This window comes from Ranitomeya variabilis, chromosome 8 (assembly GCF_051348905.1).
Source record: "Ranitomeya variabilis isolate aRanVar5 chromosome 8, aRanVar5.hap1, whole genome shotgun sequence".
In the NCBI taxonomy this organism is placed as follows: domain Eukaryota; kingdom Metazoa; phylum Chordata; class Amphibia; order Anura; family Dendrobatidae; genus Ranitomeya; species Ranitomeya variabilis.
Window position 1 is genome coordinate 33,668,820 of NC_135239.1, and position 17,710 is coordinate 33,686,529.

Here is a 17,710-nt window from a genome sequence, read left to right on the forward strand (position 1 = left end):
ATACTTGGTGAGGTGAACCTCTTCCTCCCCACAATTGAGGACACGTACGGGCACTCTCCCCTGGCGGACGTCGACCACCCCCCGGGCTGTCAGAACAGTAGGCCTGTTGTCTGAATATACGGGTTCTACCAAGGCCTGGTAGTCCTTACCCCTGAGGCCTATGGCTGCCCGACACCATATTAACATTTCACTCCTGGGGGGTACCGCGATGGGGTTTGAATCACTCACAGTGACACGACCAATCTCACCACCAGTCAGCTCTACCTGCTGTCTCTGCATCAGAGCTCTGATTTCCTTCTGCAGGGCACGTTGCTCACTGTGGCCAGCGGTTTCTGCCACCTGTTGCAACAAAACAATAACTTCTGCAAGACAATTTTCTATAACATTAGTACCAGGAGTCATCATGGGATTACATTCTCGACGATCAATATCAACAATCACAATCCCTTGGGCTTTCAATTCCACCCGCCCCACCTTGATGGTGACCTCCTTATACCCCACTTGTGGCAACGGCTGACCATTACTGGCTATTATGGTGAAATCATCGTCAGGACCACGAGTAATATCAGTGTCCTCCCAATACCGTTTATAAAGCACGTAAGGTATAGTCGTCACCTGAGAACCGGTGTCCAGCAAAGCGTTCAAGGGGATTCCATCAACCACTACAGGGAGAACTGGTCGTCCTCCAATATACTTGGTTCTCCAATGCTGCGGGCCTGACCGTCCTACTCCTGGGGGTTGGCCCTTTGCCCCAGGGGTTGCTCGTTTAAAGGACAGTACCTTGCAAGGTGGCCCACCTGGTGACAGCGGCGGCAGATGGGTCGTCCGTCCTGATGGAAGCGATCGCTGTCCCGGCCTCTGGTCGGTGGGGTCCTCTTCTGTCGCGTCCAGGGGACATCTTCTGGTCTGGAGGCTAGCTGGATCTTTTCCTTGGGGGCCTCCTGTAGGGACTGCACCGTCCGGGCTAGGGCAGCAACGCTCTTGGTCAGCTCCTGCATCTGGAGGCGGAGTCCTGCAGGGGAGTCGTCCTCGAAGCTCTGGGCATCGGCCTCCGCGGCAACTGGGGTTTCCGATGCCACCTCCTGGTGGTATGTGAGAGCGGGGCGCCTGGGTGGTACTGCGCGGCTGGGCTGTCGCTCCTGCAATGCCTGGATAGCTTTGTCTTTGAATTGCGCAAAAGTCAAGTCTGGATTTTGCATGGCCAGGAAGTGTAATTGGCCCCGCTGGTGACTGCACAGGAGCCCCTCAATGAACCGCTCCTTCAGGAGTTTATCCTCATCCTGCATGCTGCCGGGGTCACTCTGCTTAATGGCCCGCATCGCCTCCTGGAGATTAAGGGCATAGTCCCGTAAGCTATCCTGCGGTCTCTGTTTGCATCCATAGAAAGTCAGTTTAATTTCCGTAGCAGTGCGAGTATCGAAGGTGGCTTTAAGTTTTGCAAAAATCTGCTGTGCAGTTCCCTTATCCTCGGCGGGCCAGGACTTCAATTCTCTCAGAGCCGCCCCAAAGAATTGGCCGGTTATCATATGAACCTTCTGAGGCTCTGTCAGGGGATAGAACTCGAGCAGGCTGCAGAGCCCTTCCTTAAAGTCAGTGAATGTATGCGACTCCCCAGAGTATCGTGGGAGCCAGGCCGCTCCGGGCAGGTACGGCATAGAGAAGGGCATTATGGCTTTTGTGTTAGCGGCAGCGTCCGACTGGCTGAGGGGAACAGCGGGTTCTGCGGCAACCGGTGGTGGTATTAGGGCCGCGGCTTCGCCCGCTGCGGGGACCGGAGCTGCCTCTGCGTCCGCGGCTGCCACCTCCTCTCCTCCCGACTCGGACATGGCTGTCCCTTCCTCCCACTAACCTGCTGGAGGTCGGAGTTCCTCTTCCGGGATTGGCGCCTTACCGCGCTTTCCGTTCCGCGCTTCTTTTGGCCGGTTCCGCCCACGAAGCTGAGGCTCCTCCCTCCGTGCGCGGCAATGGCGAGTTTTTGGCGGTAAATGGCAATACACAGTCCAAGCACAATAAATCACAGTTCCAAAGCACACATGACCTGATTCTTCAGGCTTAAGTAGATCCTGTTCGTGACGCCAAGTTGTAGCGCCCCCACTGCCGCAGGGCCGAGGGGTACCCGGTACCGGGCCTCTGAGTCTCTGCTCTGGGGTTGTCACGGTGGCTAGGCCCGATCCGTGACCCTGCCGAGGGGCGCACAGTGAATGATGTGACGGATGTAGATGGTGCGGTGCAGTAAATAACGAGGACACCAGGTTGCAGTCTCTTTACCTCTTTACTGAAGGTTTTAGAGTCCTCAGTCCAGAGCGCTGTCAACAGGGCTGTCTGAGACCGGCCGGTCTAAAGGCACATCAGGAGTTCTCTTTACAGGTGGGAATCAGTGTCTACCTTCTAGCGCTGGGTTTTGTAGTCCTTCCCTGCTGAGCTCCCGGGATAGTCCTCACAACTACTTCTGTCTGTCTCTGATGTTCGTTCTCTCCGTCCCCCAGATGATATGGTAGGACGCACCCGTATGACGGGGTAGGCCTGGAGTTCTTCCGGGACTCTAGAGTCGCCCCTCTCCCACAGCTGCCTCCGTTGTCTGCTTAGGTGTTAAGTGAGACAGCCAACCTGTAATTAGCTATCCGGCCGTGGTTTGCAGTGTACTTAAAGTCTCTTACTTGCTCGGCGTTCCGGCCACCGACTGTTTGCGCCTCAGAAGGATGTTGCCTCGGTCTAACAGCACGACTCCTTCTGGTCCTAATGCCTCTTTTCTGTATTCCCATTGTGCACTGGTTAGTTCTGCTCTTAGGACTCTGCCAGGATCCCATCCCTGACAGATCCTCTCTCTAGCTCTTCCCAGCTACTTCTCCCTGTCTTCCTGTCCAACCCCCAGTTTTACCAGAGTGTGAGGAGTGGCCTACTAGATAGGACCACCCCCCCTGGTGGCCGGAGTGTGAAGTGTAGTGAGGTGTTACCTGATCAGAGAAACTCCTTTAGTGCAATCAGACGTACCATAGCTCCCCATAGTGGCGGAGCCACAGTACTGCAACGACCCGGACTCTGGGGCACTGCACTAGCATACAGATGTATTCCTGTTTTCAAGTTTTGAAACATTTTATTTATTAAATAAAGATAAAAGGCAAATTAACCCATAACTGGGCTAATATGAATAAAAATGTGAGAAGTATTATTCATAGAACAAGTACATGGAACACACAGAATAGTATATGTCATTACTTCCACACAGCTCTTCGCGTAGGCCCGTGCTTCTACTAGTTTAGGTCCACACTCTTGTCCATACGACAGTTTTAGACCCTTGCAGTGAAAATAATACGCGTAAATATATTTGTGTCTATGTCCGATCCCTGTAGATGATCTTTTGCTGATATATATTATCACAAAACAATTTACTGTTTATCAGTGAATTATATCATCAGAGATCTTCTGTTAGGCCACGTTCACACTATCGGTATTTGTTCAATATTTTACATCAAGCCAAAACCATGAGAGGGTGAAAAATGCAGAAGTGGTGACCTGATTCTTCCACTCCTGGTTTTGGCTTAATAATTCTGATGTAAAATTCTGACCAAATACTGAACGTGTGAAAGTGGCTTTAAAGGGATTTTCTCCTACTTTTAAATATATTGTCAGTGGGCACACTATGGTAAAAAAAAATAATCCTATTTTCATCTCCTGGATGAGAAGCGATCCTCTGTATTCACTGCTGTTTTCCCTGCCGGACTCAGAACATGAGCATCTGAAAGGGGCCTAAGGGTATGTTTCCACGGTCAGGAAACGCTGCTTGTTTGACGCTGCGCAGAGCTGCAGCGTCAAACAAGCAGCGTCCAGATGTTCCAGCATAGTGGAGGGGATTTTATGAAATCCCGTCTCCACTATGCGTGGAAACCCGCACGCGGCGGCCCTGCGACTACGGACATGCTGATCTTTTCAGATCGCAGCATGTCCATACACCTTGCGGGGACGCAGCGTCCCCGCAAGGCATATCACAGGGCCCTATGGGACAGAGCGATCATCCCGGATGTGAAGAGTTAACACATCCGGCATGATCGCGTCCCAGAAAGGGGGCGGGGCTTAGCGCCGAGCGACTTCGCCGCTGCGGCGATACCGCCGGCCATCCTGAACGTGGAGACATACCCTAAGGGTATGTGTCCACGTTCAGGATTGCATCAGGATTTGGTCAGTATTTTACATCAGTATGTGTAAGCCAAAACCAGGAGTGGGTGATAAATGCAGAAGTGGTGCATATGTTTCTATTATACTTTTCCTCTAATTGTTCCACTCCTGGTTTTGCCTTACAAATACTGATGGAAAATCCTGACCAAATCCTGATGCAATCCTGAACGTGGACACATACCCTAAGTGACCGCTGCAGCCAGTCGGCAGCCCCTAATTGGTTACAGCTGCTTGTGATGCCTACTTCAAGATGTTAATGATCCGAGGCTAGCAGGGGACACAGTAGCCTCCGCAGACTTTCATTCATCAAAAATAATTCTTTGTAATGTATGTATGAGGCACAGGCAGTCATTGAAAAGGCAGAGCTATTGTAACAAATTAATGGAATTATGTAGTTCCTGGCGTCTCAAATTTTCAGGCATCCTAAGAGTTTGACACCCCCAAAATGCTGTGTGCAAAAGCAACGTAAGGCTGTAATCACACATGTACTTTTTGGTGTAGGTTTTTATTCAGATTTTTGAGCCATGCCAGTGGTGGATCCAGCATGAAAGAAAAGTATATATCATTCCTTTATTTATTCCATCCCTTTCAGATCTATTTCTTATTTTGACTCAAAAACTACATTGGCGTTTGTTTTTTTGGGGAGGATGCAAAAAAAACTGTGTAGTATGTGCACACAATTTGTTTTAAACTCAGGCAAACCTTCTAAGGCTAGGTTCACATTGCGTTAATGGGTTAACGCTAACGGACTGCATTGCACGGTGAAAATGTCGCAATTAACGCCGTGCAACGGGTCCGTTAGCGCTCCCATTGACAGCAGTGTTATTTTTGCCTGTAGCGCATCGCTAGCGCAAGCCATTTTCAGCACGCGCTAGCGATGTGCCGTTCTTTTGTGACGGACCTCGGACGCTGCTTGCAGCGTCCGAGGTGCGCCCGAGGTCCGTTCCTCGCTACCGCAGATCGGGGATCTGCGCTAGCGGGGACGGCGAACGCGGACCCTAGAGAAACATTGCGTTAGCGCAATCCGCTAGCGCTATGCGCTTAACGGATTGCCCTAACGCAATGTGAACCTAGCCTAAGGCTTAAAGCAGAAGACGGCTCAGGAACCTTTTTTTTTTTTCCTAAAGTGTCTTTTGTCTTGTTTTCTTCTGTCATTTCCTGAGCATTTTTCCAACAGTTTTGGCCATCGGCAGTGTTTTTGAGGGACTACCCATGTTTGTTGTTATGTCTTTTTTAATGTCGTTTTTCAGTTGTTATTCTTATTTTTACTCTATTGAATAATGAAGAGGCAGCTAGCATTTTTTTCTTTACGCAAAAATGATGGAAAAACCGCTCCAAAAGATGTCTTCCGGGTATCTTTTGATCTTTCTCTTGACATGTATTCTAAAGTGTAGAGCTTCTTCCGAGTGGAAAATGGCAGAAGAATGGATGTCACTTCTTTTAACCACTTGGTGTTTTTAGAAACCTGAAATTATTAGAAGTCATTAAAAAAAACTTGAACACATGAACAGCAAGTTGATTCCGCATAGAAATTATTATATTCATAGAGTGGAAAATTTGACACAAGACCTGTCATAAGGTCAAAAGTTACTATTTTTTAAATTTATACTTTATTCCCGCTGCTCCCTTGAGTATTCTGGGTTGTTTGTTTTCTCTTTTTTTTTTTTTTTTTTTTTTTTTTTAAATCCATCATATGATTCCAGGGATATGGGATTTTTTATGTAGTGCTATTTTTTATTGTCTTTACATGGGGGCATGGCTCACAGGATCCTCTGGGGTGTGACTTTAGGCTACTCCGCATTATTACTCTGTCAGCACCGACCCTTAGTAAAGACCATAAAAATGAGCAGTAAATATGAAGGATCATATTTTTGCATCCGTATGGTGGATTTAAAAAAAAATAAATTAATAATTCTCAGTGAAGCAGCAGAAAGCCTTCTTTGAAAGGGGACACAGACTAGGGATAGGCATCAGTAGGAGTCACACAACATAATGATCCCTATTTAGCACTAGAACATGTCATCTAATGATTACCAGGGAGGTAACATTGCCACACAAGACCTACCATGATCTGGTGTCAAGACGCATGTAGCTTTGAATCCATAAATGTCAATATGGATCACGTCCGAATGCATTTTGTATACAAAATAGGTGTTTTTACTGTATATGAGGTTGTAAGTAGCGTTGAATTTGTTCGGATTTGGTCGCTGAATCTGAATTTGCCATATTCGTGACATATTGGTACCCTATTCGTGCCGAATGTATGTTTGATGATCGGTTCCGAACATATTCGGTAATTTCTACTCCCATTGACTCTAATGACATTCGGCTGTGTTCGACGAATATTGAAAAAACAATATTCAATGCCCATTGTATTCGGAACCGAATCCGAGCAAATTCGCTCAACTCTAGTTGTAAGCTGAATTCAGGACACCTGCACTCAAAGTCCAACCGTTGGGACAACCACCTCTCACGAGAACATGTCTCAATGGACCAGAGGTAAAATATGTGCCCCTTTGCTTCATTCATTCTCTAGGGAACTGTTGGAAAAAGACAAGTCCAGTGCTCATGTATTTCTGGCAGTCCTGAAGAGAATGAATGGAGACGAGGTGCAAATGCTTAGGCTATGTGCACACATTCAGGAAAGACTGCAGAAACATTTTTTTAAAAAACAAACGGTACTTACCTCCTGAACCAGTGCTGCTACTCTGCTCTGACCACTGTGCTCCCCAGCCATCTCATGACATTGTTTATATCACTTAAGCACTGCAGCCTATCAGTGGCCGCTGATGGGCTGCAGCCTGCACAATTCTGACAAAACTGACATGTGCCCCTATGGAACTGTGAAGACTGAAGCTGAGCAGCGGGTACTGATAGGTTGAAGCCAGGGGCTGTCATATCATTGGTGCAATCGGCTGGTGCAGGTGGTAAGGGGGCCACTACTACCTCCAAAGCAGGTGGAATTGTGCATTACGATGAACTATTCGACTGCAAAATGGCACCTATACCGTTCTTGCACAGGGACCCTCTTCTGTCTGTGTCTGCCAGTGGTTGAAGTGCTCATATGATATAACGATAGGCTATGTCATGAGATTCCTATGAAAGTGGAGGAGAAGCATTGGTTTGAGAGGTAAGTATGCTTTATTTCATATTTTATGTAGAAAAATGGGGACATTCGAATGGTGTTGTCCAGTAGCAGACAACCCCTTTAGGTAATTTTTTATGCAAAAGTAGTAAAATATATATATATAAAAATTAGTATTGCAATATGATCTACTCATGGAATAAAATTAGAGTGCTTTTCCACTTTTAAAAAAGTGTTCCCCAAACAATAGCCGGTGTAGACGTGATTGGCTGCAGCGGTGATGTGCAATGTAGTTATGACATCACCAGACACCAGTGCAGCCAAAACACAGTGACAGGTGCAGGATCTGGTGCTGGACCTAAAGAGGGTGAGTACTACACTGCTCAAAAAAATAAAGGGAACACTAAAATCCCACATCCTAGATATCACTGAATGAAATATTCCAGTTGTAAATCTTTATTCATTACATAGTGGAATGTGTTGAAAACAATAAAACCTAAAAATTATCAACGTAAATCACAACTAATATCCCACGGAGGTCTGGAGATGGAATGATGCTCAAAATCAAATTGGAAAATTAAGTTACAGGCTGATCCAACTTCAGTGGAAATGCCTCAAGACAAGGAAATGATGCTCAGTACTGTGTGTGGCCTCTTCGTGCCTGTATGACCTCCCTACAATGCCTGCGCATGCTCCTGATGAGGTAGCAGATGGTCACCTGAGGGATCTCCTCCCAGACCTGGACTAAAGCATCCGTCAGCTCCTGGACAGTCTGTGGTGTAATGTGACGTTGGTGGATGGAGCGAGACATGATGTCCCAGATGTGCTCAATTGGATTCAGATCTGGGGAACGGGCAGGCCAGTCCATAGCTTCAATGCCTTCATCTTGCAGGAATTGCTGACACACTCCAGTCACATGAGGTCTGGCATTGTCCTGCATTAGGAGGAACCCAGGGCCAACCGCACCAGCATATGGTCTCACAAGCGATCTGAGGAGCTCATCTCGGTACCTAATGGTAGTCAGGCTACCTCTGGCGAGCACATGGAGAGCTGTGCGGCCCTCTAAAGAAATGCCACCCCACACCATTACTGACCCACTGCCAAACCTGTCATGCTGAAGGATGTTGCAGACAGCAGATCGCTCTCCATGGTGTCTTTACACTCTGTCACGTCTGTCACATGTGCTCAGTGTGAACCTGCTTTCATCTGTGAAGAGCACAGGGCAGCAGTGGCGAAGTTGCCAATCCTGGTGTTCTGTGGCAAATGCCAATCGTCCTGCACGGTTTGGTGCTGTGAGCACAACCCCCATCTGTGGACGTTGGGCACTCAGACCATCCTCATGGAGTCAGTTTCTAACCGTTATTGCAGACACATGCACATTTGTGGCCTGCTGGAGGTCATTTTGCAGGGCTCTGGCAGTGCTCCTCCTGTTCCTCCTTGCACAAAGGCTGAGGTAGCGGTCCTGCTGCTGGGTTGTTGCCCTCCTACGGCCCCCTCCATGTCTCCTGGTGTACTGGTAGCGCCTCCAGCCTCTGGACACTACGCTGACAGACACAGCAAACCTTGCCACAGCTCGCATTGATATGCCATCCTGGATGAGCTGCACTACCTGAGCCACTTGTGTGGGTTGTAGAGTCCGTCTCATGCTACCACAAGTGTGAAAGCACAACCAACATTCAAAAGTGACCAAAACATCAGCCAGAAAGCATTGGTACTGAGATGTGGTCTGTGGTCCCCACCTGCAGAACCACTCCTTTATTGAGGGTGTCTTGATAATTGCCAATAATTTCCATCTGTTGTCTATTCCATTTGCACAACAGCATGTGAAATTGATTGTCAGTCAGTGTTGCTTCCTAAGGCCGGTTTCACACGTCAGTGGCTCCGGTACGTGAGGTGACAGTTTCCTCACGTACCGGAGACACTGACACACGTAGACCCATAAAAATCAATGCATCTGTTCAGATGTCATTGATTTTTTGCGGACCGTGTGCGGACCGTGTCTCCGTGTGCCAAACACGGAGACATGTCAGTGTTCGTGGGAGCGCACGTTTTACACGGACCCAATAGAGTCAATGGGTCCGCGTAAAACACGGACCTCACACGGACATTCTCCGTCTGGGGTCCGTGTGCGTGCCGGAGACAGCGCTACAGTAAGCGCTGTCCCCCCCACATGGTGCTGAAGCCGGTATTCATATCTTCCCTGTAGCAGCGTTTGCTATAGAGAAAATATGAAGAATAGTGTTAAAAATAAAGATTTAGGTGTCCGCCGCCCTCCCACCCCCTGTGCGCCCCCCCGCTGGTCAGAAAATACTTATCCGGGTCCCCCGTCGGCTGTCGCTCCTTCCTGGTCTGGCCGCGCCTCCTACTGTATGCGGTCACGTGGGCCCGATCATTTACAATCATGAATAGTCGGCTCCGCCCCTATGGAGGTGGAGCCACATATTCATGACTGTAAATGATCGGGCCCACGTGACCGCATACAGGAGAAGCCGCGGCAAGACCAAGAAGGAGCGACAGCCGACGGGGGACCCGGGTAAGTATTTTCTGACCAGCGGGGGGGAGCACAGGGGGTGGGGGGGCGGCGGACACCTAAATCTTTATTTTTAACACTATTCTTCATATTTTCTCTGCAGCAAACGTTACTGCAGAGAGGATATGAATCGCAGCTTCAGCAGCTTCAGCACCATGCAGAGTGGGTACCACACGCTCCGTGTGGTACCCACTCGCCATACGGGCGGCACACGTGTGCCGCAGGTATGGCCTCCGTGAGTTCCCAGGCACACGGACACGGATAACTCCGGTACCGATTTATTCCGGTACCGGAATTATCTGGACGTGTGGGACAGCCCTAAGTGGTCAGTTTGATTTCACAGAAGTTTGATTTACTTGGAGATATATTCTGTTAAGTGTTCCCTTTATTTATTTTTTTGAGCATTCTGTATGACTTTACATGAATGAAAATCCCATTTAATGTTATTTACAAAACATAATAAATTGTGCATAATTTAAAATGTAAATAAATTAAAAAAATGTTTTGGATTTTTTTTTCTGTTATCTTCAGAAGGAGTTAATACAAAATAATAAATAAGTTATACGTGCTGGGAAACTGATTCGCTGCCATCACGGAAAAAAAAAAAAAAAGTCATAGCTTTAGGATAAAAAAAAAACCCCGGAATTAATCTTTCTCATAAAAGAATAGGTTTTGCAGACTCCTTTATTTCTGCGAGCCGTGTCCCGGGGCAGCACATTATCTCCTGTCCATCTGCCGCCATATTTGGAGCTGGAGCCGTGTCAGGATCTGCGGAGTCCGGCAGGCAGCAGGTGCAGTTTCGCACGGGGGACAGCAGGGGGCGGAGCGCTTCTGATGGAACGTCTGGCCGCCGGAATCTGGCTTGTTACTCTGTAGCCGCTGACAGCGCGAAGATCACATTGTAGCAGGATTCGAACGTTCGCATGGAATCTTATGTAACAGTCTGGTGAAGCCTTTAAAGGGGACGCTACCATAGACCGTGACACCGCACACCTCCCCGGGGGCCAGCAGCGGGGCTCTGGGAGTGGAAGGGGTTAAGTAAAGACGTAGTAGAAGATTTGCGTGTCTCCATTACTTGCCCGTCAGTATTTTGGGGGTGCGGGGTCTCCCATAGCTGTGACTTACGTTTCATTGCAGCGGGAGAGGATCTGTCTCGATCTTCCTTAAATTTGTGCCGTTGAAAGGGGCGGAGTCGGGGCGGAGTCTCGGGAGGGCGCTCTTTTTTTTTTCTTTTCAAAAAAAGCTGAAGAGGAAAAAAACCCGGCAGCGAGTGAGATAGAGGAGGGGGAGATGATCTGCAGACGAGAGAGGGAGGGGAAGCGGAGAGCTGCACATCAAGCTGGGCGCAGGCATGGCTAGTAAGTTGGGTGCTGCTGTCACTGCGAGAAGGGTGTGTGAGGGTGGAGGGTGGGGGGCATGGCAGGACAGTGACAGGAGGGAGAGGAGCTGTGACAGGAGAGCAGACGTGTACAGAAGAGAATGCAGTGACTGGAGAGAGGAGATGTGACATGGAGGAGAGTGAATAGACAGGAGAGATGATATTTGACATAGAAGAGAATGCAGTGACAGGAGAGGAGAAGTGACATAGGAGAGAATGCAGTGAGAGGAGAGGAGATGTGACAAGAGAATGCAGTGAGAGGAGAGGAGATGTGACAGAAGAGAATGCAGTGAGAGGAGAGATGTGACATAGAAGAGAATGCAGTGAGAGGAGAGGAGATGTGACAGGAGAGAATGCAGTGAGAGGAGAGGAGATGTGACAGGAGAGAATGCAGTGAGAGGAGAGGAGATGTGACAGGAGAGAATGCAGTGAGAGGAGAGGAGATGTGACAGGAGAGAATGCAGTGAGAGGAGAGGAGATGTGACATAGAAGAGAATGCAGTGAGAGGAGAGGAGATGTGACAGAAGAGAATGTAGTGAGAGGAGAGATGTGACATAGAAGAGAATGCAGTGAGAGGAGAGGAGATGTGACAAAAGAGAATGCAGTGAGAGGAGAGGAGATGTGACAGGAGAGAATGCAGTGAGAGGAGAGGAGATGTGACAGGAGAGAATGCAGTGAGAGGAGAGGAGATGTGACAAAAGAGAATGCAGTGAGAGAAGAGGAGATGTGACAGGAGAGAATGCAGTGAGAGGAGAGGAGATGTGACATAGAAGAGAATGCAGTGAGAGGAGAGGAGATGTGACAGAAGAGAATGCAGTGAGAGGAGAGGAGATGTGACAGAAGATAATGTAGTGAGAGGAGAGATGTGACATAGAAGAGAATGCAGTGAGAGGAGAGGAGATGTGACAAAAGAGAATGCAGTGAGAGGAGAGGAGATGTGACAGGAGAGAATGCAGTGAGAGGAGATGTGACATAGAAGAAAATGCAGTGAGAGGAGAGATGTGACATAGGAGAGAATGCAGTGATAGGAGAGGAGATGTGACATACTAGAGAATGCAGTGAGAGGAGAGGAGATGTGACATACTAGAGAATGCAGTGAGAGGAGAGGAGATGTGACATAGGAGAGAATGCAGTGAGAGGAGAGGAAATGTGACAGAAGATAATGCAGTGAGAGGAGAGGAGATGTGACAAAAGAATGCAGTGAGAGGAGAGGAGATGTGACAGGAGAGAATGCAGTGAGAGGAGATGTGACATAGAAGAGAATGCAGTGAGAGGAGAGGAGATGTGACATAGAAAAGAATGCAGTGAGAGGAGATATGTGACATAGGAGAGAATGCAGTGAGAGGAGATGTGACATAGGAGATAATGCAGTGACAGGAGAGGAGATGTGACATAGAAGAGAATGCAGTGAGAGGAGAGGAGATGTGACATAGGAGAGAATGCAGTGAGATTAGAGGAGATGTGACATAGGAGAGAATGCAGTGAGAGGAGATGTGACATACTAGAGAATGCAGTGAGAGGAGAGGAGATGTGACATACTAGATAATGCAGTGAGAGGAGAGATGTGACATAGGAGAGAATGCAGTGAGAGGAGAGGAGATGTGACATTGGAGAGAATGCAGTGAGAGGAGGAGAAGAGAAGTGACCTGGAGAAGGAGGTGTCACATGGAGGGCAGTGTGATGACAGCAGGGAGCACAGGTGTGAGTGGGTGGGGGAGGGGATGCAGCACACGGGCCTTTGTAGCACGGGCAGTGCAGTGACAGGCGTGTAATTAGTTGTCACAATGTTTGGAGGGGCACATTACAAGGACGGAATGAGGAAAACCCCGAGAAGAATGCAGCTATGGGGCAGTGGGGCTGTGACTGGAGTTATAGGAACTCAGACGTAGAAAGGAGTGAGGAGATAATAATCCGAGACGGGTGAATTTAGGAGAAGGAGCTGATCTGTGACCTGGAGGAGAGGGCAATCTCCTGAGAAGAGCTGTGACATATAGGAAGGGAGTGCAGTGAATAGAGAAGGTGAGCGGGTCATATGGCAAAGTAGAAAGGGGAGAAACGTGACAACTGGAGCATAGGGACAATTAGAGGGCAGGGATAGGAGGGAGAATTGGGGACAATCACATTGTAGGTAAAGAAGGTAGAGACAATGTTAGTGCAGGGACAGGAGAGGAGGGTGACATGAGAAGAGTGATCTGAATGGTAGAAGAGCACATTGCTAGTGGCTCGGACATTAGTTGTAGTAAAAAGTGTCAGGAGGAAAGAGGATGCTGTGAAGTGAGGGGGGGGGGCAACAAAAATGAGAGTAATTGAGATGAGTGAGAGATACAATGGGATGGAGGAGAGTGCAGTGACAGCAGGGAGTGTAGCATGTGCATGAAGAGGCTGTGGTTGGGGCATGCTTTGCAATGTGCATGGCTATTCCTCATAAGAATGCCTGACTGTATGGATAAGGAACAGGAGATCGAAATGAAGACTGGGGGAAATACTAAGAAACTAATCCTATGGAAACGGTGTGAATGGATAGTGCCGATGCTTTACGTAGCTGCCCCGTAGAGACACTTGGAGGTCATCGGAGGATGTTTCAGCTATCAGCCTGGATCTTCTGCTCATGCAGCGTCTTGGGTATCAATTTTGGACATTTTCCTTCTCATGCAGTCTTGAATGGCTTCTTCCAGGATATAAAACCTCCTATTTTGGTTGCTGTTGGCTTCTGTATCATTTTGGAATTTGACTACTGACCCTCTTCTTTTCTGGAATGGAGGCTTAGGCTCTAGGTCTCATTCAGTCAAACGTACACGTGCTTGCTGGATGTTGCTTAGTTTCTGGAGGCTAATGCACTGGAGCCTGGATTCATCATCATGTGAATGTGGAAACTGACTCAAACCACTCCAGAACTGTTTATGGAGGCCGCAAACAACTTCTCTGGATTATGCAATGTATAGGCAGTATAATGGCCAGCCTCCCACCTCAAGGTCAACGGCAGCTTCAAGATTTCCAAACTACTCGCCCAATGCATTGCTGGCATCTTCCCACTCCATGTGGAATAAAAGGGTTGGGCAAGTTGACAGTCGATTTACAGGAGGATCCGAGTAGTGGTAGAGGGTGGACTGTGAGCCATTAGTTTTGGGGGCTTAGATATTGATTTAATGCTGCAGAAAAGGATAATGACAATCGTAGAAAGGATGATGATGAGAGGTGAATGCAGGAGGACAGTGCTCTGGATCTAGAGGGGGTTGGAGACAGCTGGAAAGTTTTAGAACTGGGCTGAAGATATAGGAAAAGAGGAATAGAGAGCTGGAGGAGGGGAATGTGGTGATCCTGAGAAGGTGATCTTGTCATTTGGAGCTAGTGCAGAGAAGAGGGGGACAATCATTTAAAGGATGGAAATGATATGAGGGTTCTTAATCAGAGGGCAGAAATTTAAGGAAAGGAGAAATATTGTAGAGGAGATATTATGTATGAAGAGAAGGGAGACTGGCTGGATGGCAGGACATCTTGTGATAGAGGTTGGTGTAAGAGGGTTGGAATGGAGGACAGGAGAAAGGTCTGGACTCAGGGTCAGTCTTGTTGCATGGGGCAGGAGATCTAGACATTAGGAAAAAGAGAGAGAGAAAATTGCAGAGGAAGAAGAAGGGGGGGGGGGTGCACAGAATTAGAGGGGAGGCTGCACAGAAGAAGAAGAGGAAAAAGAAGAGAGACTGCGCAGAATTAGAGGAGAGGCTGCACAGAATTAGAGGGGAGGCTGCACAGAATTAGAGGGGAGGCTGCACAGAATTAAAGGGGAGGCTGCAGAGAAGAAGAGGAAAAATAAGAGAGACTGCACAGAATTAGAGGGGAGGCTGCACAGAATTAGAGGGGAGGCTGCAGAGAAGAAGAGGAAAAATAAGAGAGACTGCACAGAATTAGAGGGGAGACTGCACAGAATTAGAGGAGAGCCTGCACAGAATTAGAGGAGAGCCTGCACAGAATTAGAGGAGAGGCTGCACAGAATTAGAGGGGAGGCTGCACAGAATCAGAGGGGAGGCTGAACAGAAGTAGAGGGGATGCTGCACAGAATTAGAGGAGAGCCTGCACAGAATTAGAGGAGAGGCTGCACAGAATTAGAGGGGAGGCTGCACAGAATCAGAGAGGAGGCTGAACAGAAGAAGAAGAGGAAAAAGTGGAGAGGCTGCACAGAATTAGACCGGAGGCTGCACAGAAGAAGAAGTGGGGAGGCTGCACAGAAGAAGAAGTGGGGAGGCTGCACAGATGAAGAAGAGGGGAGGCTGCAGGAATATCTGCTCATCACGTGTGCCCGGGGGCGGGTCCTTTTTTACGAGTATTTACTACGATCCCCCTATTAGCTCAGAGCCCCGGCTGTCAGCCTGTTCATGCCATGCACTAATCACCCTCTGTCCTGCCCCGGACCTCTGCCCAGGACCCCAGCCCAGCATGGCAGAGCCTCTTGCAGACTTGATGTCAACAGCCGCTGCCCGAGGGGACCTGGAGCAACTAGAGGACCTGCTGCAGAGGACGCCCAATGTGGATGCACTTAACCGATTCGGCAGGACAGCCCTACAGGTGGGTGTACGCCCGGGACATAGGGGGGTAGGGAAGGCTAACACTGTGGCTCCAAGAGGCTTCTCGACATGTCCATTGCGAAATAATGTATCGGAGGCCCTGTGTGCATGAAGGGTTAATGCCTCCCCCTTTAGGGATCGCTCCTTTAAAGACATATAGTTAGGCAGGGGTTAAACGAAATACTTACTGTCACCAATCTGTGACACCCCCCCCCCAAAAAAAAATGCATCCAGCTACGTGCATAGGAGGAGATCTCTGAGCTTCCTCCGATCTACACAATGTCATCAGTTTCAAAAATGTCCAAAACATCCCACCAAAATAAATGCAGTCTCTTCCCCATTCATTAGTAATTAGGGGCACAAAGGGTTAAGTGTCCTGCCAGGTATTCACACTGAGCAAACACCGAACCAAATCTGCTGTCTGCTGCCCTCTGCGCTCTCCTTCCAGACAGGGTGGATCCTGAGCAGACAGATCTCTCTACTTGGGTATCGGATTTATTTTTTAAAAGCTTTTTTTTTTTTAATTCCCCTTTTTGTTACATTTTCCCTCCTTTCCTTTCCCTTTTTTTTTTTACTCCAGGGGCATAAAATCCAACTGTCGTTGTATCCCCCTGACTGTAACCAGGCCACACACTGCAAATATATAGTAAATGGCCTGCAAAATGTGAGCAAATAATCTGAGTGCTGAGCAACATGTATCACCATTAAGGATGGGGCAAAAGATTACAAAGTAGGGACTAGAGGTTTCCCTGACTGTTTTATCACCATTATCATATGCCGCAGGGTCCAAAAAATGCAAGGAATAAAAGCAACATAAAGTGATTAAAAGGGTCGTTTAGGCCATATCAACCCCTTGTTATGTGGCCATAGTCTGGTGCACACTAGTGCTGGTGTATTTCACTTTTTCTCCATTTATTTTACCCTGAGTTCATACAATCCGACATAGTCAATCTACACTAGATTTAATGCCAGAGCTCCATCCTTTCAGAAAAGTCGATTATACTATTCAATAGAAAGACTAATATTGTTAATTAATGACTTTTGAAAAGCTATTGCCATAATTACCGTCTAGAAAAGTCCGAGAAAGGCATGAGTGCAGCCTGTCCAAGGGGAGGAAGGTGACAGCAGGGCCCACGTGTGTCAGGCCTCACACAGCAGCAGCACAAGTGTGATGTGACCAATGCTAGAAAATGTCTGCCTGCTATACAGCAGCTGCTGCAGCCCTATGGATGTAACGTGCTGGAGGGGGCACTTATTTTATAACCATTTCACATGATTCCATGTAAAAAGCACAGGCCTGCAAAGCAGAAAGGAGATTGTTTAGTGCTTGCATCTATCTCCAGTCCAGAGCTGGGTGGAGGTGAGGCAGAGGTGACACGATCAATCTATCCCCATGCATTTCATGTAGTAGTTTTTTCAATCATCATTTGTTCTTGTATTTTACTATGTGAGTGACGTGTTTGTTAGGTTATTTCCCCACCCCAGCCCCTTTTCAGGGATACATATTATTGATGATTGCAGCTCGATGATTTTTTTTTTCTAGAATGTGAATAAAATAATATTAGTTATAATGAATGATGGGCTGAGGGTGTTATAGGGTGTTACCATCAGTGTGTAACCCTGTGTTTGCTGGATACTAACATATGAAGCGATTTACTGTCATACGTCTGTGAGCATCTCCTTGTCTGTGCAAATTACATCCTTATTGCATCTTGGTACAACAAAGGCACACCTTACTGAGATAAGACGCCTGTCTGCAAAAGCGACTTCATCCAGCAATGCAGACTGTGCAAGGCCCCAACCTGGGGCAATGGCAGGAGCCTGGATGCTTATATCATCGAAATAAAAATAATAATAATTACATACACACACATCGACATACACACACAAATATATATATATATATATATATATATATATATACACACACACACATCTATATATACACACACACACATATATATATATACACATATATATACACA

At 47.7% G+C, this 17,710-nt stretch overlaps 1 protein-coding gene across 1 annotated transcript in view; it reads left to right on the forward strand.

Moving 5' to 3' along the window:
- The first annotated feature begins 12,408 nt into the window (after positions 1 to 12,408).
- CDKN2C (cyclin dependent kinase inhibitor 2C) overlaps positions 12,409 to 17,710 on the forward strand; it is a 9,486-nt gene continuing 4,184 nt past the window's right edge. Inside the window, exon 1 of the mRNA XM_077278209.1 lies at positions 12,409 to 15,726. Coding sequence (XP_077134324.1) covers positions 15,415 to 15,726 — 312 coding nt within the window. The 5' untranslated portion in view covers positions 12,409 to 15,414. The remainder of the gene's footprint in view (positions 15,727 to 17,710) is intronic.